The 25,574-nt window shown below is 47.3% G+C and overlaps 3 protein-coding genes across 5 annotated transcripts; 2 read left to right on the forward strand and 1 right to left on the reverse strand.

Moving 5' to 3' along the window:
* The first annotated feature begins 288 nt into the window (after positions 1–288).
* Positions 289–13,066, forward strand: NPHP1 (nephrocystin 1). 3 transcript variants are annotated; one of them, XM_056488646.1, is made up of 20 exons: positions 289–947; positions 2,356–2,420; positions 2,664–2,724; positions 3,116–3,252; positions 3,547–3,745; positions 3,914–4,015; positions 4,491–4,582; positions 4,703–4,742; positions 5,013–5,097; positions 5,668–5,762; positions 6,022–6,150; positions 6,851–6,925; positions 7,181–7,291; positions 8,215–8,297; positions 9,162–9,238; positions 9,509–9,608; positions 9,716–9,828; positions 11,102–11,175; positions 11,279–11,323; positions 12,651–13,066. In XM_056488646.1, the coding sequence occupies exons 1-20, from the start codon at positions 942–944 to the stop codon at positions 12,927–12,929; spliced, it is 1,968 nt and encodes a 655-aa protein (XP_056344621.1). In that variant the 5' UTR covers positions 289–941; the 3' UTR covers positions 12,930–13,066. The 3 variants fall into 3 exon arrangements, with proteins under 3 accessions (XP_056344621.1, XP_056344622.1, XP_056344620.1); XM_056488647.1 differs by lacking the exon at positions 289–947 and adding an exon at positions 1,289–1,386; XM_056488645.1 differs by lacking the exon at positions 289–947 and adding an exon at positions 1,301–1,386 and having other exon boundaries at positions 9,512–9,608.
* MALL (mal, T cell differentiation protein like) lies at positions 11,522–17,021 on the forward strand. The gene is made up of 4 exons (XM_056488651.1): positions 11,522–14,727; positions 15,723–15,890; positions 16,078–16,206; positions 16,510–17,021. The coding sequence occupies exons 1-4, from the start codon at positions 14,626–14,628 to the stop codon at positions 16,570–16,572; spliced, it is 462 nt and encodes a 153-aa protein (XP_056344626.1). The 5' UTR covers positions 11,522–14,625; the 3' UTR covers positions 16,573–17,021.
* Positions 16,966–25,507, reverse strand: ASB3 (ankyrin repeat and SOCS box containing 3). Its single transcript, XM_056488648.1, has 10 exons — positions 25,267–25,507; positions 23,913–24,122; positions 23,142–23,303; positions 22,250–22,362; positions 21,750–21,885; positions 21,422–21,599; positions 19,939–20,136; positions 18,991–19,242; positions 18,133–18,266; positions 16,966–17,501 (listed from the first exon to the last, which is right to left on the reverse strand). Exons 2-10 carry the CDS (start codon positions 24,106–24,108, stop codon positions 17,275–17,277), a joined length of 1,596 nt encoding a protein of 531 aa, XP_056344623.1. The 5' UTR covers positions 24,109–24,122; positions 25,267–25,507; the 3' UTR covers positions 16,966–17,274.
* Positions 25,508–25,574: the final 67 nt, after the last annotated feature.

Consider the following 25,574-nt stretch of genomic DNA (forward strand, 5'->3'; position numbering starts at 1 on the left):
CGGGCAGAGAGGACAGCATCCTTGGAATAACATTGCGGGCGGAGAGGACAGCATCCTTGGAACAGCAGTGCGGGCAGAGAGGACAGCATCCTTGGAATAGCAGCGTTTCTGGGGAAGGACAGCATCCTTGGAATAGCAGCGCTTCTGGGAAAGGACAGCGTCTTTGGAATAGCAGGGCTTCTAAGGAAGGACAGCATCCGTGGAGTTGCAACGCTTCTGGAGAAGGACAGCATCCCTGGGATAGCAGTGCTGCCGGCTGGACAGCATCCTTGGAATAGCAGCGCTTCTGGGGAAGGACAGCATCCTTCTGTTGCTGCCTGCCGGCTGGACAGCATCCCTGGAATAGCAGAACTTCTCTTGTGCCCTTCACACGGCAAGATCCCAAACTGTGTCAGACTAGCCCAACAAAGAACAGAGGATATGCAAACAGCGATCCCAAACTGTGCCAGACTAACCCAACAAGGAACCGAGGATCTGCAAATAGTGATCCCGAGCATGGAATGGGCTGCCCAGGGAGGTTTGGAGCTCCGTCCCTGGAGGTGTCCAAGGAACAGCTGGACGTGGCGCTCAGTGCTCTGGGCTGGGTGACGAGGTGGGGATCGGGTTGCATTCGGTAGTCTCGGAGGTCTTTTCTAACCTCAGCGATTCCATGATTCTGGGGTTCCCGTGTTTCAAAGGGTTGTGTGTGCTTGTCCAGCTCTAAGCCTGCTGCTCTGCCCTTGAGGGAAGCGCTGCCAACACAATAAACTAGCAAAAGTCATCGCATGGTGCTCCTGGGTGTTTATTTCTGGAATAAATGCGCAAACGTGCCTTAGGGGCACATGTAACAAGTCCCATTATGGCCGTGCGTGGGGACAATTAAATGGTGAAAGACCGGCTGGGTGAACGAACAAGTGAAATAAAGGAGTAAGAATTCCTCCTGGCACTTTGGATAAGGAATTATGAAGGTAGCAAATTCCTTCTTCTCATTGCTGGGGAATTACAGGAGAAGGAGTGCTGGGGGATTCACTGCAGGCTGTATTACGGAGTTCTAAAATCCATGGGGCAGAAAAAGCACTGTGTTGTTTTTGGGCTTTTTTAAGGCTTGGCCTTGCTCTTGGCGCTCTTTCCCAAACTTGGCGATCCTGCCACCGGACCGGATGGTGCCCAGAGGTGTTCCATCCGCACCTGATTCCATGGGGGATCCCAGACCCCCCGCTCGGTGCCGGGGAGGTTCCGGGCTCCGCGCTGCCGGGGCCGGCAGGGGCACGGAGCGCTGCGGCCCCGCCCCGGGCCCGTCATCCGCCGGCGCCGGGGCTGCCCCGTTGCCCGGTGACCATGGCGGAGCGGCGGGCGCGGGGGCCGCTGCAGCGGGTGCAGCGCCGGAGCCGCGAGCTGCTGGGGCAGGTACCGGGGCTGGACCGGGGTGTGCCAGGGCCGGTACCGGAGTTGTACCTGGGATGTACCAGGGCCAGTACCAGGGATATACCCGGGATATACCAGAGCCAGTAGCGGGGATGTACCAGGGCCGGTACCGGGGCTGTACCGGGGATGTACCAGGGCCGGTACCAGGCTATACCGGGGATGTACCAGGGCCGATACCAGGCTATACCTGGGATGTACCAGGGCCGGCACCGAGGGTGTACCGGGGATGTACCAGGGCCAGTACCGGGGCTGTACCGGGGATGTACCAGGGCCGGTACCAGGGATGTACCAGGGCCTGTACCAGGCTATACCGGGGATGTACCAGGGCCGATACCAGGCTATACCGGGGATGTACCAGGGCCGATACCAGGCTGTACCGGGGATGTACCAGGGCCGGTACCAGGGATGTACCAGGGCCGATACCAGGCTGTACCGGGGATGTACCAGGGCCGATACCAGGCTATACCGGGGATGTACCAGGGCCGATACCAGGCTATACCTGGGATGTACCAGGGCCGGTACCGAGGGTGTACCGGGGATGTACCAGGGCCGGCACCAGGCTATAGCTGGGATGTACCAGGGCCGGTACCGGGGCTGTACCGGGGATGTACCAGGGCCGATACCGAGGGTGTACCGGGGATATACCAGGGCCGATACCAGGCTATACCTGGGCTGTTCCAGGGCCTGTACCAGGCTATACCGGGGATGTACCAGGGCCGGTACCAGGCTATACCGGGGATGTACCGGGGCTGGTACCGGGCTATACCTGGGATGTACCGGGGCCGGTACCGGGGCTGTACCGGGGATGTACCAGGGCCGGTACCAGGCTATACCTGGGCTGTTCCAGGGCCGGTACCGGAGCTGTCCCGGGTATATACCAGAGCCGGTACCGGGCTGTACCGGGCCGGTACCGGGGCTGTCCCGGCCCCTGACCCCCGTGCCCTGTTGCAGGTGGAGGCGCTGCGGGCCGAGAGCGCGGCTGCGACCCCCGGGCAGCGGGAGGAGCTTTGGCTGAGGTGAGGGGGATCCCGACCCCCATACCAAATCCCATCCTGAACTCCATCCCTCGATCCTGGGTGATCCTGGATGAGCTCCAGAGGTCCATCCCAATCCCTGCTATTCTGGGGTTCTGTCAAATGCTGCTTTTTAGGGGCTTGGAATTCTCAACCTGCACATTAAATTACACCTTTCAGTCAGCAGCTGTGGTTTGGGGCAGAATTTTAAGACAATACCATCTGCCTGTCTTGCTTTCAATGCAGATGTACACAGCTGAAGGAATTGGTGGAGGAGAATACAAAAGCTCTTCATGCTTTGAAAAAAGTAAGTATGGAGATTAATTTGTGGTTTTCTCCAAAATTCACCGTGGAAAGTGGTTAAAGAAAATCAGTGTTCTATTTTAGTTGCCTCAGGACAAGAGCAATGCCCAGCTTGTGATCTCTCCAATTTATACGTCCTTATATCCATTTATATAAATTAAAAACTTTAATGCTTTATTTTGTCCAAGCCTCAGGTGAAAACTTAACAGAGAATTTCACCTTGGCAGAGTGAAAGGGTAAGAAAATTCTCACTAAAAAGGGAGTGACAGAAGCCTCAGGAAGGGAAAAGCTTGTAAGGCATTTCTGGAAAACTGAATTTATAGAAGAACTTGGATTCTTTGAGCAATTTATTGGGGAACTTTGATTTTTGAGGCATTTGTTGGGTTCTCTGTCAGGCTGACGAGCCAGCACCTGTGGGGAATTACAGCCAGAGGAAGGAAGAGGAAGAAAAGCTGTTGCTAAAACTCTCCCAGCAGCTGCAGAAACTCCTTCTTGTCCTGGATCAGGATAATGTGACAAAGAATTATGCAGGGTGAGTAACTTAAATATACAAAATGCAACCTGATTTTTTAAAGGATGGCTGTAATGGACCTTGAAAAATCATTATCTCACCCCTTTAATTAGCTGGAAAATAACAGGATAAAAAAAGAAGTGCTCAGGAGAGAGAGAGAAGTCATTGATGACTTGCTGGGATTTTCCCAGGGTGTTGGATAATGGCTGGAATATAAGGTCTGGAGGAGCTTCTTCAGAACAGAGAGCACAACACAGGAATGAAAATGCTGTAGTGGAAATTATACTAAGAAATACTTTGATTTGTTTTGGGTAGGGATGAGGAACAACAGAAAGGTGCTCATGCAGAAGAGGGAAATGAAGAAGAGGAGAGTGAAGATGAAGAAAGTGAGGAGGAAGACACTGAAGAAGAAGAAGAAGATGATGAGGAGAAGCTGTTGGATGATCCAAATGTTAGAGAATGTGTTGCTGTTGGAAACTTTGATGCCCAGCAGGAAGGGGATCTCACATTTGTGGTAAATATTTCTCTGTAAAGGGTTTTTACTGCGGATCACTCTGAGTTAAGCAGTAACTATAAGGATTTTGGGATTCAGCTGTGGGATTTGGGGAGAAACTGGAGTTGGGTCCTTTTTCATTTAAATATTTGGTTTTTTTTGTCTCTGTCTCTTCCTGCAATACCAAAGAAAGGTGAAATCCTGCTCATACATGACAAGAAGGCGGATGGCTGGTGGGTAGCTGAAAATTCCAAGGGGGAGAGAGGCCTCGTTCCCAGGACCTACCTGGCGGTTGGTGTGCTGTCCTAATCTCACCTCTGCTCTTCTACACAGATTCATGGTCATATATCTGCACAAAATGGGCCCCACTGCAGTGTGTTGTTTGGAAATAAAGCCAGTTATTTGGAAATAACTGTGTTTTTATCCATGGGGATGGAGATATCCATGGGAAGCAGCATTTCTGTGCCTTGTGAAGTTGTGGCAGGGAAGTTTCTTGAAAATGAAAGTCAGAACCTGTATTGCTAAAGGTCAACTCTGAAGACTCCAAGCTGCTGTGGATTTATTTGGGGTTTTAATAATCTATCTGAAATGGAAGTCCATGTAAATGTGGGACTGTTTTCTGCATCACAAAGAGAAAATCTCCTTTTCTAAACTTACTTAATTTATTCTAAACTTACATTACCATGGGCTATAGTTGGAGAAGGCATTTTTAAGAACAGAATTGGGAAGAAATCAAGCCCTTTTCCATTTTAAATATGAATTCCAGGTTCCTAAAGAAGAGGAAGAAAGCCAGGAGGAGTCAGAAGAACACATAGAGGTGGTGGATGAAACAGCAGATGGAACTGAAATTAAAAAAAGGTAAATGGAATGTCTCAGATGTGGTTATGAAGCTGCTTCTGTTTGAAAACAGAGCAATATTTAGAGGTTAAATTTTTGCTGAGGTGAGGATTTACTAGAAATGCCTCTGTTTTCTTCCAGAACAGATTCCCACTGGAGTGCTGTCCGAGCCATTGCAGAGGTGAGTGCCCCTCTTACACTGCAGCTTCACCTGCCATAATCTTCTTTATTTTGTAGACAAGCTGTGCCTTTTCCCAAACACTGTGTCTCATATCACAGACCACTGTTCTTAATCAACATCTGTGTTTTGGGAGTTTTTGGTAGCCCCAGAACTGCTTCAGAGGAGGTGACTGATATCCCGAGTTTCTGGCTCTAAACAGAGCTGTAAATTAGGATGAAATCAGCTGTTAAACAGCAAAAACAGTAATATATTTTTTTCTGTTTTTCCTAGAATGACACTGTGGAGGTGCTGACCACCACAGGGGCAGTTCCTGCAGGATTCCGCCCATCCATGCTTTTCCAGCTCCTGCAGGAAGGTAAGGGTTTCACCTGGCTGGATTCTCTGTGCTGGCTTTCTCCAGCCTGGCCACCAGCCCTGCTGGACCCCAATCTGTATTGCTTAATTTTAATTAATTGGCTAACTGGCTATATTTGACCCATCAAATAATGTATAAATTTTTTTTTTTCCCTTAAATTTTAATTTATCAATGTGAAATCCTGACAAATTTCCTCATGATTTTAGAGAGTTTCCTCTTTGGAAGTTCATTCCTGTTGACTATGCAGGAAATTATGATTTTTTAAAAATTTTAATCTCCCCTTTTTCTCAAACATGTTTTGTAGTCTCTTTGCCAAATATATTAAGATATCTCATGTGTTGTTAGTCTTTCTGTTTAAAGCTGTTTAATGTCTTTTTAAAATTAACTTATTGTGCTTTTGGATGAAATGCTTCAGAACACTCACAAATAGTAAACAGTGCTCATGGCAGATAATTCCATAGTTTTGTGCAGTCAAATATTCAACTGAGCATGAATTTTGGGTGTTGTCCTTTTTGGCACAATAAAGATCATTTGAAAAACGAAGAGTTTTTTAATTTACTCTTGTTGTAGGTGAAGAGTTTCGAGCAAGTCACTATTTGCAACCTGAGCTTACCCCATCCCAGCTGGCTTTTAAAGACTTGGTGTGGAACTCTGAGAAAAATACTGTGAGTATTGCAGGGGGACACCAGCCTAATGTGCCTCCTTTCCTTTTGGCTGATGATTATGTCTTAATTTACACCATTTCTGGAATATTTCTTCTGCTGGGACCTTCTGTCTGTCCCACTGAACCATCCTTGGGGCAGAGCTAAGGGCTTGTGAAGAAATCCTGCTGCTACACTGTGGCTGGGAGAATCCCCTCAGTCCGTAACCACAAAATGACCCCACGTGCCCTGGAGGTTTAACCCTCCTTCTGCTGTGTTTCAGATCCATCCCAGACCCACCAGAGTGTCCCTGATTGTCACTTTATGCAGCTGCAAGATGATCCCTCTGCCTGGGACTGGTGTGCGGGTCCTCAGCCGGCACGTCCGGCTCTGCCTCTTCGATGGCAGCCGGGTAAGGAACGTGTCTGCTTCCCAAAAAAGGGCTGGAGGAGCTCTGGATCTTCCAGGATCCTTCAGGTTCTGCTTCTGACAGCTGTCTCTCTCAGAGATACACACACAGCCTGCCTCCCAAGCTGCTTCCTTTATGCTCACACCGCTCTGGTTTGAGCCCACTGGGCCAGAAGAAGAGAAGTGAATGATAAAACAGGCCAGGCTGCATTGGTGGCCACCGGGCATGGCCAGGCAAGCCCTCCACAAAGCTCTCCATCCCTCACTTTTTCTGCCTTTGCCTGCTCCCCCTCGTGGTAAATGAGGCAGCCCCGTGAGGTGGTGATGGTCACACCCAGCCCTGGGGCTCAGGGCTGTGCTCTGTGCTGGGTGGCGCTGGGAGGGGCTGGGGCGGCAGCTCCGTTTCTCCGAGTCCCTAATTTCGGGTCCCCCACCTGCCATTGTGCCTCCTTTGTGTTCCTGGTGATGAGTGTTTCCCGGGCTGGTCTCCTGGGATGGGCCTGGGTCAGATTCCTTGATCCTCTGTTCCTTTGTGGGTGTGCAGAGCAGCTTTTTATAAAAACATGACCCTGATTATCCAGGAGTTTTCTTCCAGTTGATTTTGTTGTGTGCAGTGTTGGATCCATCTGGGATAACCCTGCATTTTCTGAAAGCAGCAGGGCTTTCCATAAAAACTTGCCTTAGCTTTTTTTTCCCCACTTTAGGTGCTGAGTAACATCCACACAGTGAGAGCTACCTGGCTGCCTAAAAATCCTCAAACTTGGACCTTTTCTCCAAGGGTAGGTGACACAGCCACTGGCTGTTTACATCTTCTTCCTTCAGTGTCACTGAAGTGTTCCTTGGTGGCACAGCTGTTTTTGACTGGAGTTGGTTCTCTCTTAATTTTTATATGCAGTGGGAATGGGTCTGAAATCTTGTCTTGAGTGAAGGATGTGCTTGATGGCATTTAAAAATCAAGATTGTTTTTTTTTATAGGTACATTAACTTCCTTTTTTTTTTTTTTTTTTTTTTTCCCCTCCCTCTCTCTGTATCAGGTGATGGGCATCTTACCCAGCTTGCTTGATGGTGACTCTTTTGTCAGGTCCAACTCCCTGTCTTCAGACATTGGGATATTGTTTGAGCTTGGAATCACATACAAGTGCAATGTGAGTGTGGGGTGGTGCAGTGGAAATTGCTCCAAGTGCAGGTTTATTAAGGGAACCAGTCAGAAAACAGGACTACAGAATATCCCTCATTAGAAAACAGGATTAGAGAATAGGATTACCTGGAAGGAGCCCACAGGAAAGATGGAGAGAGACTTTTCACAAGGTCATGTAGTGATAGGCCAAGGAGGAATGATTTCCCACTATCAGAGGGCAGGGTTGGATGGGATCTGGGGCAGGAATTGTTCCCTGTGAGGATGGGCAGGCCCTGGCACAGGGTGCCCAGAGAAGCTGTGGCTGCCCCAGGATCCCTGGGAGTGTCCAAGGCCAGGCTGGATGAGGCTTGGAGCAGCCTGGGATAGTGGAAGGTGTCCCTGCCATGGCAGGGGTGGAATGAGATGTTCCTTAAAATCCCTTCCAGCCATTCTGGGGTTCTCTGATGGGAGAATATCCCTGATTAGAGGATAAAAGCCCCTCTGACTCATGGACATGAATGTCCCTGTGCCAGCACTGAAGTAACTTGTGCCAAAGATCCATCCCATGGGATCACAATGGATTAATTCTCCCTTCACTTCTGCAGTTTTCCATCTCTGTGATGTATTTCAGGCTAATGCCCTGTACTGTTTGAAAACTAAAGTTTTAACTGTTTCAGCAGCATGGACAGTGGTTTCCAGCTCCAGTTTACACAGATAGAGCCTGTCCATCTGGGAAATGCTGCTGGAAACCACAACAGGTAGTAAGACAATAGGTGAAGCCAGAAAAACCACCCTCAGAGAAGGCAGATTGTGATTTTTAAACACCCAAGGGTGAAAGAGGAAAAGGGGCATAACCACAAAAATTTTGATGTGGTTCCTGTTATTAATTGTGGTTCAGTTACTCATTCTGGGTCAGCTGCTCAAATAATTTACATTTCTCTTTTTTTTTAGTCAACAGGTGAAAGAGGAGAGCTGAGCTGTGGCTGGGCCTTTCTGAAGCTTTTCACTTCCAGTGGGATTCCTGTTCCTTCCAAGTGAGTTTGCTGCCTTTTCCTGCTCCCCCTGTATTTCCACATAGATTTTAGACATTTTAGATTTGTTTTAGACTAAGAGTAAAGCTCATCTTTCACACTTACACACTGCTGGGGCAAGGGACATCCAGACCAGTCCTTTATGATTCTGGCTCTTCCTTGCTGCATTATCCCTTTGAAAATTGGGTTCCCAAGACCTGGAGTCAGGTAGGAATTGTTGTGAATGAATCCCTCACTGCTCTTGGAGTGTGAATTGTATCTTGCAGCTGATTTATGATTAGTGGGTCCAGTCATCTGAAAGAATAATGAAGTATATATATTTTTACTTTATTAAATGTAGGAAAACTTTCTGCTTATTGACAGAAATAATTCATTGTAGCTCAGACTGTCAAGACTTGGTTTTTACCAAATATTGGTGGACATATATATATATTGTGTATTTGTATTCTGAATTTATCTGGGTTACAGCACAAAATACCCACAGGACACCTCTACTGTTCTAGAAGTCTCTAAATCTCTTTTAAGTCTCATTTTTAAAATATTGTGCTACTATTTCATGAAGTAAGCATGGTATTACAGATTAAATTTCATGCTTATTTCAGCATGAAAGTCTCTTGACAGAACTGGGGTTCCATTATTCTTTAGCATATTTTACATATGGAAGATTTAAATTGTTGAAGTGATGATTCCTCAAAACCATTTTAGTGAAACAATTGCTAAATTCCGTACAAGAAAAATACTTGGGCTGTGGAAAAGAAACAATGTTGTTAATGGCTTTTAAAATAATTGACCTCCCAATATAATTAAATACCAAAAATAGTTGAATTCCCAGTGTCAAACAGGCTTCAAATTTGTCTTTATTGACAGGATGTATGAGCTGGTCCTGAGTGGTGGAACTCCCTATGAGAGAGGTGTTGAGGTTGACCCATCAATATCAAGGAGAGGTGTGGTTTCTTTTCAATACAATATAAACATAATAATGTGATTAATGCTGCATCTCCTTCAGCCTGGTTTGGGTTTATAGTGTGTTCTGGTTTTGCATGTATTTCATTATTTACCTGCTTTTGCCTTGGCTGTGGGGAGCTGGGTGGTGCCAGGCTAACTAAAAAAAAACTCAAAAGAGTTCTCAGCCCACTGAAATGCCCATTTTTGTGATATAATTATTGCTGTTGTTTCAAACTGACTGCTTGAATCTGGGCTGTTGATTCCTGCAGCAGGCTCTGGGGTTTTCCAGCAGCTTCTGAGCCTCAGGAGACAGCCTGTGCTTCTGGTGAAAGTGAAGTCACCAAGTGTGCACTCAAAAGACATCCTGAAGTGAGTCCTTGTGCTTCCATGGAATGAAAAAGTGTTCCAGCAAGCCTGGAGAAACCTGCAGTGTTTGCAGCAAACATCTCAGCTGCTGTCCCTTCCTTTCCCAACAGCTTTCTCCCTGAAACATTAATTGGGGGCATGTGCTACATCCATCTCCTGGTGTTTTACCGGCAGATCCTGGGAGATGCCCTCCTGAAGGACAGGATGAGCATGCAGAGCACAGGTGAGCACTGCAGGAAGGTCAGGTTCTTCCAGGGAATGACTCTCTCCAGAGTCTCCCTTTGGTAAGAGATGTTTCTGGCACTCAGGCTAAGTTAGCCTCTTTATTTTTATTTTTTTAATTATTATTTACTTACTGGCAGCAGGGAGAGACAGAAGTTGGAGAATTCTGGTTTTGGAACTCAGTGTCTTGCCCTGATTATTCAGCAGAACTAGCTGAATAATTCTGAATAGTTTATAGCCTTCTTCATTTAAAAACCAACTTGAAATAAGGAAAAATTACATTTCTTAACTGCATTACATATGAATTTATATAGGTGAGAACTGCCACACTCACCTGATTTGATCTTCATAATTTAGGACAGCAGATCAGGCTGATGAGCTCTCCTGGAGTGAAATTGCATCCCTTTGGATTCAGACTTCATTAGAAGTCATTGAAAGGCTTTATCCCAGAAGTTGTTCTGGTAGCTGTGCAACTAAAGAAGATTTCTGTTATTTGAAAATCCACCATCACTTTAGGAATGGACAACTGAAAATGTCTGTTCTGCTTCCCAGTCCTGGCTCTCTTCCCCAAAATGTTTTGGCATTAGTAAATGCTTCATGTTTACCAAACCTCCCATCAGCTTCAAGGTGAAGAAACAAGTGTACATTCAATATTTGAAATCACAGGATAAGGAAAACACTTCAGCCAAAATCCTGCTCTCTGTCACTTGGAATCTTATCCATAGTCTCATCAATTAAAATAATGACAGGAGCAGAGTGATTTCTCATGGAAGTGACCCAAAAAGCACCAGGACACCTGTGCAGTGGGATATGTGCTCCATTGGGAAAATAGGGAAAATTCACTGTTCTAAAATGGCACACCAGACCCATGAGCTGAGGTAGAACCCAGGTGTGTTCATGCATAACACCCAAAGCAAGCAGCACAATTGCAGCTGTGTATAAAAAAATAAAAAAAGACAGGTGCAGAAGTGAGGGAAAACAGCCCTGGCAGGTAAATTGGGAAGGGCTCATGTTTGCTGCCACTGCCCATGCACAGCACTGGGTTTGTGTGTCTCCTCTCCTGGCTGAACTGTCTCTCAGCCACTGAGAACTGGCTGAAGCCACAACAGCTTTTAGGGACTTCCCACCTTCCCTGCTCTGGAGAACTGCTACAGCTCTTTTTCCCTTTGGAATAATCTGACAGGAGGGGATGTGCTGAATACTTGCATGTACCAGTACTTTGAAAACCATCCTGATTCTTCCTTAGCCTTGAATGTGTTTGTTTTCTGTTTCAGACTTGATCTGCAATCCTGTTTTAGCAACTTTCCCTCAACTCCTGGATCAGCCAGACCTGATGGATGCACTTCGGGTATGTTACCTTGTCAGGATTTCCAGGCAAAATTTGAGCTTTTTTTTGTCCTTGGAGAGGACAAAGCTCTCCACAGCCTGTCTGATTTTACATTTCATTTTAGAGTGCCTGGGCAGACAAAGAAAGAACATTGAAGAGAATTGAGAAGGTAACAAACTACAGGTTTTTCTTTCCATATATTCAGGGTAATTCCAACTAGTTGCTCCCTGCCAGTGCAATTGCTGCTTAGCTTTTCCTCTCACTGTATATCTATTTAGAAAACAGAGATATGTAAATGCAGTTCTTAACATTTCTCACCCAGATTTATAACAGTAAACCAGGAGCAGGAGGAAAACAAAATTAACTTGTAACTTTTTATTTCGGTGTTGTTAGGGGAGAACCTGTTACAGGTTGGTACCCAGTGTGGCTCCCTGTCATGATGTGCTTCCAACAGCCAGCTGGTAAAAGCTTTCCATGGATACAAAAGGGGCTGTGTATGCCCACAGAATCATCTTCTCTCCTCCAAACTCTGAGCTTCAGTCCTCCCACAATGTGCCTGGGGAAAGGCCCCCAGATTCCTCAGATCTCCCTGCCCCAGACAGTTGTAATCCCATGTTTTGGCACACACACAGCTGGAGAACTGACCTGGTTGTCCCTGGGCTCACCCACACCTTGTCCTACCTCCCGTGCCCCAGACAGAGAGCAGCTGCAGGGAACTGAATGAGAAAGCCCTTGGCTGTCAGAGCTGGGTTTCCTGGGAGCAGCAGTGGGATATTTCCTGAACTGATGCACGAGGATGGCTCTGGGTTTACTCCCAACAAACACCCGCTGAGTCAGAGCAGCTTCTTCAGGGCCATTCATCCAAAAGGAAAGCAGATCTGCTCACAGAATTGGCAACTCCCCGGGATCCCAGGACCAGCCAGTTCTACCTGACTGGCATGTGCCACTCCCAGGGGAGGATTGCTGCCTGCTGAGTGCTCCCTCCTCACGGTTCCTGGGGCTGAGCTGTGAAATGCTCTCCTGGGGCTGGGATCTTTCCCATGTGTTTGAGAATTGGCCAGGCTGATCCTTTGTCTCTGCGTTTTCCAAGCTGATCTTTTCAGGGGGATATCAGTGCCCAGAGGCAGCATCACCTCTGACTCCAAGGAATGGCATCAGAGCCACGCTCCACCCAGGACAGCAGGGAAATGAGAGGAGTTTGGGCTTCCAGGGCAGGGAGGATGTGGCAGTGCTTTTAGGAAATATAAATATCCTCCAGCAAAGGGCTCTTGGTGCCTGTAGTGTGTGGGAAGGCTGGCAGAGTTCAGGGTGCAGGTTTGTTGATATGCTGGAGGCTTATCTGAGATAACAGATGTGTGTTTAGGAAGGTCAAATCTCTTCCCAATGTTTTCCTGGGAACTGGGAGTGAATTGTTTAGGTTTTTTCCCCGTGTACATTACTTGGAAGAGTGCTTGGCAAACACCACGTGGAGTATTTTCAAACACTCTTGTCTGCAGAGAGACCAAGAATTCCTGAAGTCTGCGTTTGTCCTGGTGTACCACGACTCCGTGTTCCCTCTGCTGTGCTCCACCCTCCTCCCCAGCTACAGGTGGGCTGAGGAAGAGGTGGAAATGGCCCGCTGGAAGGTGATCCATGACTTCCTGAAAAGGAGCCAGGAGAAGGATGGTGCACTGGAGTACCTGCTGTCATCAGAGAACACCCACAGAGCCTTTGACATCTCAGAGCTGGCCTATGACTTCTTAGGAGAAACAAGGGAAAACAATCCTGGAGAATGAACAATTCAGGCTTTTCTAAGGACGTGGTAACAAGAAAATTAAATTCTTACCAAAGAGGTTATGTAGGATCTGAATGGTAATGGGTATTTTAGCACAATCAAGATGTTGAGAGAAATTAAAATTATTTTATCCGTTTATTGACTGGAAATTGTATTTTAAATATTTAGTTTTTCAGTGTTAAACAAGGCTCTGATTGCCTGTTACCACCTGTTGTAGCCATGTCAGGTGTCATGTTCTGCCTTTTTCTCCTCTCATGCAGCCTCCAATTAATTTCCAGGGTTGTTTTAATCAGGGTGAACAAAAGGCTCTTTGTGCCAGTCCCCCAGGAGCAGGGAAGGGGAAGAGCAGGGATCTTTAAGAATGCTGCTGAGCAAGGGCAGCCAGCTTAGGAGGAGAATCCTCTCTTACCCAACCAGTGGCCAGCAGGTTGCTCTGTTTTTACACTGTTTGCCTGTTCTTCTCCCCCACTCAAGAGAAGGCTGGGTGACTCCCAGGAATGTGCCTGACCCAACACAAATAGCAGCTGGTGGGAATCCTGGGAATGCTGCATTTCCCCAGGATTATTTCCTCTGCTGACCCCTGAGTGCCTTGTGGCCACAGGCTCTGTGTGCTGCCCACTCCCAGAGGGAAGTGATTAATCCACTTTCTCCTTGGTGCTGGAGCACCTGCATGCTTCCTGCAGAGCAATGGGGACATTGCCACTGAGCCACACAGGTATTTAAGCCCAGGCTAAGGCTCAGTTTTGTCTAGCAAGACTTAAAACAAGATTTTTGAAAGCCTCCTGCATGGAGCCAAAAAGCAGCTTCCACTGGAGTATCTATAAACTGGAGCCTCCAGAAATACCACACAACACTTCCCCCAGCCTAGGAAGGGCTCAGACAAGAGCCATGGATTTGATCTTTGCTCTGTGTTGTGCAAGAGCTTGGCACAGAAGCCGAGTTCCTGGGGCATCACCTGTCTCGCCTAGCAGATATCTCTCTGGGACAGTGTCTTCCTCCTGCTGTAGCCCATTGCCCGAGTTAATGGGGTCATTCTGTCCTCTCTGGGCCACCAGGCCACCAGCCTTTCATCCCACCCCTTATCTGGGAGTTCTGGGGCCAGGCACAGTGCACTGGATGAGACAGTGAAGTGCTTCCCGAATCCAAAATGCACTTGCCAGGAGGCAGAAATTCCTGCAGCTCTCCTTCAAACCTTACTGGGCACTTGGGAGCACATTGCCAAACCCTCCCGCTGTGTCTGTAAAATTTACCTGCTAGTTTCTGAAGGCTGGATGGGCGTGGAGGGGTCTGATGTGACCACGGAGCAGAAACCTGAACAGAAAGGGGAGGAGGCAACAACGGTGGAAGCAAAAATATTTCAGGCTTGGAAACGTGCCAAGGACAACTGTTTGCAGGAAACATTTCTGTTCCGGCAAGGTGTAGGAAGCTTTTTGGCTTTTCCCTCCAGCTAATGACCTTGCACGGGTGCGCGGTGGGGCCGGGGCCCCGCTGTCCCGTCTCTGTCGCATCCCGGCTGGCAGTGGGATGCACGGAGCCTCCGCAGCCTCCGGCGGTGCCAGGGGCTGGCCGGGCCGGGCCGGGCCGGGCCGGTTCCTGTGCTTACGTGCGGCGGGCGTGTCCCTTAAATCCCGCACGGGAGCGGCGCGGGGCAGGCGGGCGCCAGCGGAGCCCGGCGCAGCGCTGTCAGCGGCGGAGAGATGGCCTCGGTGGGTCCCTCTGCAGCCTCCACGCAGCCCGCCCTGCCCTCCGGACCCGCCGTCTTCAAAACCATCCCCTACGCCTTCATCCTGCCGGAGATCGTGAGTATGCCCCGCTCCGCTGCCTCCCGGCACCCGCTCCTGGCTCGAATCCCCCGAAACCATCCCGAAGGCAGCGTTCCTGGGAAGTGGCATCTTGTCTTTGGGCCCGTGCTGAATGCACAAAGCATTCCTGGCGGGGTTTTTAGGGACAGCTCGAGGACGAGGTGCACTCAGCTCCATCCCAGCCTGTGTGATGGTCACTGGCTGCCGTGGGGCTGGGAGAGGCTGGAGAGCTGCTGGCTCACCAGGGGCAGACGAGCAGCTCTTGTTATCATGTAGAAACGGCTTGAAAAATCACGGGAATTTTGCTCTCTGTATCAAGTCCTTCCAGGGGTTGAAGACAATTGGGCGCCTTGTAATGTGTGATTCCATGATCCCTTCAATTGCTTCTGGGTCCAGAGGGCATCCAGTGGGACTGGCTGGTGTACTTTGTCATGGGGCACGGGCAACCCCCACGCCCCGTGCTCCACAGGCACAATCCCTGCCCGAGGCAGCGGGCTCAGCTGCAATGCCAGGGGTTTCACCCACCTCAGCTGGGATGGCACAGGGTCATCCCGGTAACCCCGAGTGCTTTCTGTGCTCACTAGATATTTTGGGTGGATCCAGAGCGAGCGACTCGCTCCAGGCTGGTGTGTGGAGCTGAGAGGAGACTTCCTTGTGCTGGGATTCCAAGCCCTGGAGATTCACGAGCGGGGCAGGGCTGGGTTGAGGCAGCCATTCATTTTTCCCAGATAAAAGCACATTTTCTGGCTTCTCCACCGAATCCCTTGGGGTGACACATTTCCTTGTGTGGAAGGCGGCAGCAAACCCTTCCTTTCTGTGTGAACACTCATTTCCCATGAGTGCTCAGGGAAAGCAGTGCCAGCTCGCCAGGATGCTCTGGGAAAGATGCAGGAGTTCTGCTGGCTGCAGGACAGAGGAGAGGAGGGAACTGGGAAGGAAAAGAGCTTTTCCTCATCCCACACTCAGCAGAGGCGCCTGCTTGTCCCCGGCAGGTCTGCGGGACCTGGGTGTGGATCCTCGTGGCTGCTACCTCGGTGTCCTTGCCGCTGCTGCAGGGATGGGTGATGTACGTGTCCCTCACCTCCTGCCTCATCTCCCTGCTGCTCCTCCTCAGCTACCTCCTCGGCTTCCACAAGAACAGCGAGAACTGGAAAGTGCTGGTAAGGAGGGGATGGAACGTGGGCAGATTAGTGCAGGACCACCGTGGCTGGTGACCCACCACACCAGCCCTTCCCTAATTTTGCCTCGACTGGGAAGTCCAGGAGAGCTCTGCTGTGAAAGCACTGCCTGGGAGGGCTGGGTCCCAGCCATCCTGTCACACTGACAGAGTGCTGCCTTGTTTTGCAGGACAGTTTGTACCACGGTGCCACGGCCATTCTGTACATGAGCGCCGCTGTCCTGCAGGCCAACGCCACCATCAACTCTGAGTTCGGCACCAACGCGCCGCTCAACTACCAGCTCAACTGCGCTGCCTCGGTGAGTGCAGAGCAGCCCGAGGGCTGCACCACGCACAGCTGCCCCTGGCAGAGGCAGCAGCACTGCTGCAGCCACAGCTGAGCCACCCACGGTGTCACACCGGGCCCAGCTGCAGCTCCTCACCTCTCTGGGTTGTGCAGCTAGCGTCGGCTCCTCAGCCCACCAGTTCACAGACAGCCTGACGTGGCTGGATCCTGGGAAAAGCTGAGGCTTTGCCTCTCCTTTGAGGCTGGGAGAGCACTGGGAGGAGATGGGGTTTGACTCTGCCAGCTGACCCTTCCTCTTCTTCCTCTCTTCGTGCAGTTCTTCGCCTTCCTCACGACCTTCCTGTACATCCTCCACGCCTTCAGCATCTACTACCAGTGATCTTGGCAGCACCACATTCACCTTCACATGACGAGGGCTTTCCCAGTGTGGGAGACCCTGCTGTCTTCCCAAGGTGCTCCTGCCCCAGCCCTGTCACCAGGCCTCAGGAACAGCGGGTCCTTTTGCACTTCATCACAGGAGGGATTTTGCTGGGACATTTCCTGCCTTGCCCGGGGGCTATGCAAGGGGAGGGGCTGGGCACAGGCCCCGAGCCTCCAACTCTGACATTCTGCCAAATATTGACACCAAGGGAAGGAGAAAAAGAAAATAATCACTGTTCCTTCAGCAAACAATCTCCTTTCTTATGTAATTTGCCTTTCTCTGGTTCAGCTCCATCCCTCCCCAACACAAATTCATAACAATGATACAAGATTGTGTTCCTTGACTTTCAGATGGTTTCATTTGGTAAATGCTGTATTTGGAATAAAGTGTCAACTGACAGATTGTGACTACTCTGTAAGCTGTGTTCACTGAACAAGCTCATTTTACTCCCCAAGAGTTGGAAGAGAAACAGAAAATGTTCGCCTGGAAAGCTTACAACAGACTTTAAACAAGTAAAACATAGAACTCATAGGAAATTTCTAGATGTAGTATATAAAACTACAGCGTGAAAAGAATGATTACAACAGACATTTACAACTCTCCTCCCGCGTCTCCTGATTCCCATTACAACACCTGCGGTGTGGAGTCCGGGCACTGGTGTTAGTGGCGTCCCTCAGCCTGCGGGCGAGCTGAAGGAGCTCCCTGCTCCAGGGGATCCTGCAGCTCTGGCACGGAGCTGGCTGGCAGCACATCCAGGTAGAGCAGGTAGCTCTGCAGGCAGGCTGGCAGCGGCAGCTCCCGCACGGCGCGCTCCGAGCGCAGCCGCGCGCTGCCCAGCAGCGACCGGATCTCCAGGCGGCACAGGTGGGACAGGGAAGGGAGGGAGGCTGCAAAGGGAAACCCCAGTCAGACTCACAGCAGCTCTCACTGCACAAATACATCTGCTAACAAAAAATGAAATGTAGAGAAGCTAATCTCAATTCCCCCAAATAACCCTCTTTTTAACTCCAAAAACATCCTCATTAGCATCAAACATTCTAAAGGAAGTATTATTAAATGACACTATCACTTGGACAACTTCAAAATTATTACAGAACATCCTCATTAGCATCAAACATTCTAAAGGAAGCATTATTAAATGACACTATCACTTGGACAACTTCAAAATTATTACAGAACCTTTTAAAGAAGAATTTTCTTTGAAAGGAATCCATCTAAGGGCAGTTTTTCAGTCACATAACACATGGCCTGCTTTTCTGAAGGCTGAACTATGAAAACTTCCTGCACAACCAATTGAATCTTTTTGGCTTGGTCACATTTTGATTATGTTTGATTTTTATGGTTTGTATTTAATTACTGTCCAATGCTTGCAAAACAGGACAGGTGCTTCATTGGAAATACAAATCAAATTAGAAAAATAAAACATAAGTAACTCATACTGCCATCTCCTAAATCTCCCCACCTGCAGTCTGGAAACTGAATACATGGAGACATTATTTTCCTGCCTGTATTCCTTACCAAAATGGCTCTTGGAATTCCAAGTGAACTTCTTCTTGTATTGGGAAAAGTGTTGCTCCACAATTGGAGGAAGTCTGCTCCAATTCGTGAACTCCAGGACGAAATTAAGGACATCCTCACTCACGGAGAAAATCCTGAGTAACAAAGACTCCCTTAAAATACTTTTTAAGAGTATTTGTATGACAAAATAAAAGACCAAAAATCATCACATGTGATGTGCTCAGTCACTGAGTTGCAAACTTGTAGTGTGTTTACTACAGCTTGCAGAAAACACAAACATTTCATAAGTCTAAGTTCAATCCTGAAGTGCTCAATTAAATACAAAACATCACCAAGGCATTATTTATACGTGGAAAAACTTCAATAATAATAATTAAAAAAAAAAAAATCCGACTGGAATTTTTGCCACATTGTGTTAAACAAAACAGTCTCAAACTGCATCCGTTTCCTCTCCTCCCAGCCTTGGCCCAGCTTCACTTCCCATTTGTTTCCCATCCCTCCTGACCTATTTCTCCCATTGGAATTTCTTCTTACCATGGCTGCATTAAAGTATTACACACACAATTTGCAGTTAATTTGGGGGTTAATTAGAGATGTTCGATATAAATTTGGGAAGCGATGCTTTATTGCTAGCCTAGAGGAAGGCAATTCCCAGTCTGGCTTTCTTCCTAAATAAAACTGTTTCACTGCCTCCAGACTGACGTGTGAATGATTTATTTCAGACTTTCCACAACCCCTCCCGTTCCTGATGGTGGCAACTGATTATCAAGGGCCATCCTGTGAAAGCCCTCGTTCAGCAGCAGCTTTGCACACCAGCATGGGATGTTTAAGTAAATAAAGACAAGGCTCCCCGCTCACCAGAACCTGCACATGAAATTCACGGGGTTGAAGCCAGCCAGGAGCAGGCAGGGCAGCCATTCCTTGTACTCCTTCTGTGCCATGCTGCTGTAGTGGATGAAGTCTCTTAATTCCTCCCCTGAGGGCAGGGAACAGCCCAGCCTCAGGAAGCGCCGGAACAGAGCAAACTTCTTATGGCACAGGCAGTGTGCCAAGTTAATCCCTCGCAGGGTGATCCCATGTGTCAGGAGAACATCAACGAACTGATAATACCTGTGAGCAGGAGAGGGAACAGGGCATCCCATGAGCTTTCCCTCAGACAGCACCTAGCACCTTTTACATCTGTCTGCAATAGAACATTTTAAAATGTTTTTTTAAAAATCCTTTTATCGTCACCCACTGCAACAAGGTGACAGGATAAGGACTGAGACTATGACTGGTGTTGCCTTTTAGTGATTAGATGTGGTGACATGTGTTACCTGCCTTGTTCACAGAGCAATCACCTGCTCTGCATCCCTTCCTAAATTATTTATTATTATAAAGCAAGATCAGGACAGAAAGGGAAAATTGCAGTCCAAGGATTTTTAAAGGCAGCTTCCCAGGAGCAGGCCACGAGCTAAACTCCCTACCAACAAACCTCATTAATTTAAATGGCAGCACCTACACTATAAATAAATTTCATTCCATGCACAAAGAAATCATCTGTTAAAACCTGAGAGGATTCAAAAGCCGTTTTTGACAAGGTTTCCCTTAGTGCAGCACACGAGCAACATTTCCAGGACTTCACATTAATATTCCCAAGGAGAAATATTAATGAGGAGTGTCTGCAAAGCGGGAACACACTGGAATTCTGGAAAAATATTAGATGATAGACAGCAGAGGAGGGAGGAAGGTGGGAAACTGCGAGTTTAAAGTTAATTAATGCAAACATGATTATGAGCAACTTCAAGATAGGAGAGGTTTGCTTACTGCTTTTGGAAGACCATGCACATGGGGGACCTGCAGCTGAAGTCCAGGCACTCCTGAGCATCTGGGCTGAAGCCCTTTGTGAGCAGCATCTCCAGGCACTCCCTGTCCCCGCCGTACAGCGCCGAGTACACCGGGCTCACTTTGCCCTCGCCCTTGTCACAGACCCGGTCAGTGACTGGGATCAGCAGCTCCAGGATCCTGCAGGTGTTTAAAAACACTCTTTTCTGATCCTGTGCAATCATTCATCTGAAACACACGGTCATTTTTTCACAGGGTCGTTGCAGCTTTGGAAGAAAATCGTGGCTTTTCGCTCTTGAATTTGCAGTTTTGTCATCCTATACACAGACCCCTGGCAAACAATGTGCTTTGGGATGGATTTGGGCTGGAAAGAAGTATGATAAACCAAACCAGGGACAGCCCCTTCCTATTACCCAACAATTCTTTTTACAGCAACAGAACACCACTGCACCTTAAATCCCAACTCCAAGGAAGTTCGGAAGCAAACTGGAAACGTGAGATGCAAACGAAATGAGTTCTCAGTTCTGTGAAACAGAAAAATCATTCTGTTTACAGCTCACATCACATTATTGACAAACACCAGTTCCTTTGCTGCTGGAACTTACTGGTGCTGCACAATAGCTGCCAGTGATGCATCATCATTTATATATTTAAGTGGTGTCCATGTGTGAATCATGGAGTTCCTGAGAGATCCTTCTCCCCAACTGCTACTCCCAAAACTTCCTTCCACTCTTGGCTCTCTGCTGTGGAACTGACTTGTATCTCTGAGATTGGGCAAAGCTACAAATGCATCCCTGGAAAGATTAAAGAAACTGTTTTGTGGCTTTGCTTTTTCTGGTTGGTCCAGCTAATTCAATATTTGTATGCAATTACTTCTGCTACTTAATAGGGAATTCTAATTAGCAGCTGTTTAAGTCATGTATAATGTATAATACAGTTATTTGTATTTTTAAATGGAAAAGTAATATAGCCATGAAGTCAATTGGTATCAATTGGTTCAACACTGTGGAAAACTCTCCAAATTCATCAGGCTATGGATCAAACCCAGGTTAGATGCTGAATTAAAAATCATACAAGCACAGAATGGTTGGGGTTGGAAGGGACCTTAAAGGTGATCCAATTCCACCCCCTGCCATGGGTAAGGACACTTCCACAACCCCAGGTTGCTCCAAGCCCTGTCCAATCCATTCTGGAACACTTCCAGGAATGGGGCAGCCACAGCTTCTCTGGGCACCCTGTGCCAAGGCCCCCCCACCCTCACAGGGAAGCATTTCCCCCAATATTTCATCTAAACCTACTCCCTGTCAGTGTGGAAGAAACTACTAAAAGACACTCAAAATACAGAAGTAATCAGAACTTCTAAACTACAGACCAGTTTGAACACTCAATTTTTCTCCCTTTTAGGGCTGAACTTCCTCCTTTGGGGATCAGGCTTGTGTGCCCAGGACCTTCTGCAAGCACCTACTTTGCATGGCCCATCTCAGCTGCTGCATGAATGGGTAACTGCCAGTTATCCTCGTTGCAGTAGAGGTTTGGGTCTGCCCCTGCAGCCAGCAGCAGCTTCACACAGTTCAGGTGTCCCTCCTGTGCAGCAATCAGCAGGGGGGTGGCCCTGTCCTTGGCCTGGCAGTTGACATCTGCACCTGACACAAAACAAAACATTATTTTTCACAAGGTGGATTCAAACTCAGCAAGCTCAAACCTCTAATGTTCAACGTGCAAGGGCAGAGCTAAAACTGCATTTAGTGGGAGCTGATGGAAGTGTAGCAAGGGAAATGAAGGGCCATGGTTACCGTGGGACAGAAGCAGCTGCAGACTCTTCAGCTGGCCATACTGAGCAGCCACAAACAGGGGGGTAATTCCAAAGTCATCCCGACAGTCCTTCCCAGCCCCCTTCTCCAGAAGCATTTGCATTATCTCAGTGGAACCCTGAAATAAATGTTCTTATTCTTACACCAGCAGGAAAGTGAGGAAATGGCATAACCTGTTTTCCCCCACGTCTCCCAGAAATAATCAAACCCACAATACATTCAATATTCTGAAGATGCACTTAAAAAATTAATGGTAGAAGAAATTAAGCAAGTTCAAATTGATCACTTTAGCTCATTTACATGACAAATTCATTTGTGTGTGCTAGAAACATCAAGCCAACAGATTTTAAAATATATGCTTATGACTGCTAGGGTAAGTTAGGAAAAAATTACCTGACAAAAATGCAGAAATTATTAAATAAATCATTATCCCCCAGAAAACACCAGTTACACAGAAATTACACAATGTGCTCACAGGTTACCTGAAAAGAAGCTTGGTGCAAAGGATTCCACCCAGACCAAGAATGAGAACCTTCAACATTTGCTCCGTGTTGGAGCAGATACTTGACAACCTCTGGGTGTCTATTTTCAACAGCTTCCATGGAACAGCAATAATAAAAAAAAAAAAAAAAAAAAAAGGAAAAAAAGAAAGAAAATCTTATTGAAGAGTTTTAAGAAGAAATAATTTAAGTATTTGGATACAAAAGCTCAAAAGGTCTCACTGCCAACTTCCTGAAACAATAATTACTATTCCTTTAAACTTGCCCATTCTTTTATATTTAGATCTACAAACAGTGTTGGAGAATGGAAATGATGCCAAAATTCCCCCAAACTTGGAAAAAACTGGAAAACAAAGGTAATGTGGCACCCATGATGTCTGGGCACAGAGGCAAGTAAATCAATAAATGTATTTAATCAGGTGATTTAGAGCCTGAGGATTGAGCGTTACAGAAGTTTTAAGCATTCAATTAGGTCAAGTATAAATGATAGAAAAAATGCTAAAATAATGGACCTTAATTGCCAAACTACGAATGTAAAAAATAAATATTTTTACATAAGAATTAGGGAGGGATTATAAAAATCAAAAAGGCTTTGAAACAGCCTCATACAGACATAACCCTGAACCTCCTCAAGTGTTTCTGTGCTTGATGCAGAAAACCAGCTTGCTTCTACAGTTTTGTTTTAAAACACTGTCTGAAGCAGATTCACCCATAAACAGAAGGTTATTTCCACACCCACTCCATCTCTGAGCCTAAAGCCTGGTATTCAAAAAGATGCAACAAGGCACGCAAGGAGGAAACTTTAACTCTGGTGAGTTTGAAGTAGGAGAAACTTGAGTTTTAAGCGGTGGGACTGGAGGGGAGTTTGTGTCACCTAGGAAGAGCGGGGTGGTGGCAGACTCGGTGGTGACGTTGTTGAGGTCAGCCCCAGCTTCCAGGAGAATCCGGAGACATTCCAGAGAGCCCTGCCGGGCCGAGAGGTGCACAGCACACAGCCCTTCGAACGTCCTCGAGTGGATGTAGTGCTCAGCTGGAGCTGCAGGGGACACAACGGGGGGAAAAAGGGGTATTTGCAACACAGAGGAACGTTGGATATGTTTTTACAAGCTGTGGATCTGCTGGGAGATAAGACTAGCACTGAGAGATAAAAGAAACAATGGGATGGATTGCACTGATTAATGAATGGAAAAGATATTTGCCTTTACAAACAAACTCTAGGTTTGCTGATAATTGAAACTGGATGTTGAAAGATGAAAGAAGCAATGGGTAAAACTATGAATTCTATAAGAATTAGAAATTAAAAGGGAAGGTTATACATTAGAGGGGAATCTTAGGTACCAGGAAGTCTGTACCTCTAAAGTACCTCAGCCAATGGGGAGAGGGAAATGTGGATGGGAAAATAGGATAAAAGGAGGCTGCATTCTCCAAAAATTGGAGAGACCTCAGGGGAATGCCCCATGGTCTCTCCCTTTATTCAAATAAAGTAAAGGGATTCCTCTGTCTCCTTTTTGGACATAAACCTCTGGTGTTTGTGAATTAATTTTCCTGCCACCCCCGAACAAGGCTAGGATAAATCTATGTAACTTGTATTTCCTGTCACAGGGTAATTTAGCAGAAAAGCTATTTCCCGGGAGGTTTTCCTCACCTGCCTCGATGAGCAGCTTCAGGCACTCACTGGAATTGTGTGCTGCTGCCTCGTGGATGGGCAGCCACCTCCTGTTGTCAGGGACATCCACGCTGTAGCCACGAGCAATCAGCTCCCTCAGGATCTCCACGTTTCCTTCCCGGGCTGCCAGCCCCACGGCCGAGCAGCGGTCAGAATAGGCTTCTGTGAAATCCATCCTGCCACAGGACTCTGCACGAGGAGGGGAAAAAAATAAAGAGATGTGGTTGGTATGGTATAGATACAAGTGGGGTTCTGTTTGTTTTCCAGAGGGTTTGGTGAGGTTTTGTGAAAAACCAGGTTTATTTTTTTAGTAAAATTTAAAGAAGTTTAATAAACGATAATAGGAGACAAATAACGGCTAGGTTCTTGTTCTTACTATTCTTGGAGTTACTTTTAAAATATTTTTAAAATTACATTAGTCTGTTGTATATTTATGAATTATTATCCACATTTAAACTTTTTCATAAACTAGTTTACATGTTTTAGGAACTGTTTTGCGTGGCCACTTTTTGGGCCTGCCTTTTTAGAGCATGCGTGGTTTTAGTCTATTTTTATTATCACTTTCAGTTTGGGCTTTGCTTTTTAATTTTTTTAGACAGCAGATATTGATACTGATATTGATATTTGGCATATTAATAGCAAGGTTTTTATTACATGTTTATTGGATATTGTTTTAACTAAACAGGCAGTTTAATTACAAGCATAACTATGTATTAGCTATCCCACTACCATGTTTAAGCTTTGTTAATAGCAGAAATAAAAACTGTATTTTTACAGCAAAGTTATTTTAACATTACACATGTAGCATTTATCTTAATATTTGCAAAAAGCTGATTTTATAATGTGGATTTATAACAGTTTGTAGGGTTTGGTGGTGGTTTGAGTGGCTAGGGGGAGGTGGGTTGGGGCAGGTTGTTCGTGGATTTTGGGGGGAGATGGTTGTGGGTGGTTATTTTGGAGGTGGGTGTTTGGAAAGTGCTTTAAGGTGGATTTAAGGGGGGGTTGAGTTGGAGGAACTGTTGCCTGGAAAGGCTGACCTGGAACAGAGACTAGACAGAGCAAAAGGAATAAAACAGGTATTTATTGAAAGGATACAGCTCGGGCAGTGCAAGAGCCTGGCTGGGGCTACACCCAAATCTAATCCAAGATGGATCCTGGTCATGAGTTTTTACACTTTTATAAGTTTTGATTCATCTACATATTGGGGTCAATTGTCCAACCACAGTCCCAGGCTTTTAAGTCTGGGCTTCCCCCTTGCCCTCACTGTTATGATTTTTGGGTAGCTAGAAAAGAACTGTTTTGCCTAACTACCCTGCAAAGAAAACCTACTAACACCTAATACGAAGCTCCAGAGTTACACAGTAAGCAGCAAAGACTGTGAAAAACAGAAAAGCTGAAACCCAAGGCATCAGGGAGACAGACGGTGGTTTATGGGGCTCGGGGGCGGTTCCTGGTGCGCTGCGGGGCTCGGGGGGATGTGTGCAGGACCGGGGCGGGCGCTTTGCGGGCTGGGGAGGCGGTGGCCGCGGCTCCGGGGGGTTTGAGGCCGGGCCGATGAACGGCTCCCCGGCAGCGCCGCTCCCCGCGAGGCTCCGCAGCCGCCCCGGGGCCGCCCCGCGGCTCTGCGCAGGCCCCGCCGGG

Source organism: Oenanthe melanoleuca, chromosome 3, assembly GCF_029582105.1.
Source record: "Oenanthe melanoleuca isolate GR-GAL-2019-014 chromosome 3, OMel1.0, whole genome shotgun sequence".
NCBI lineage: Eukaryota > Metazoa > Chordata > Aves > Passeriformes > Muscicapidae > Oenanthe > Oenanthe melanoleuca.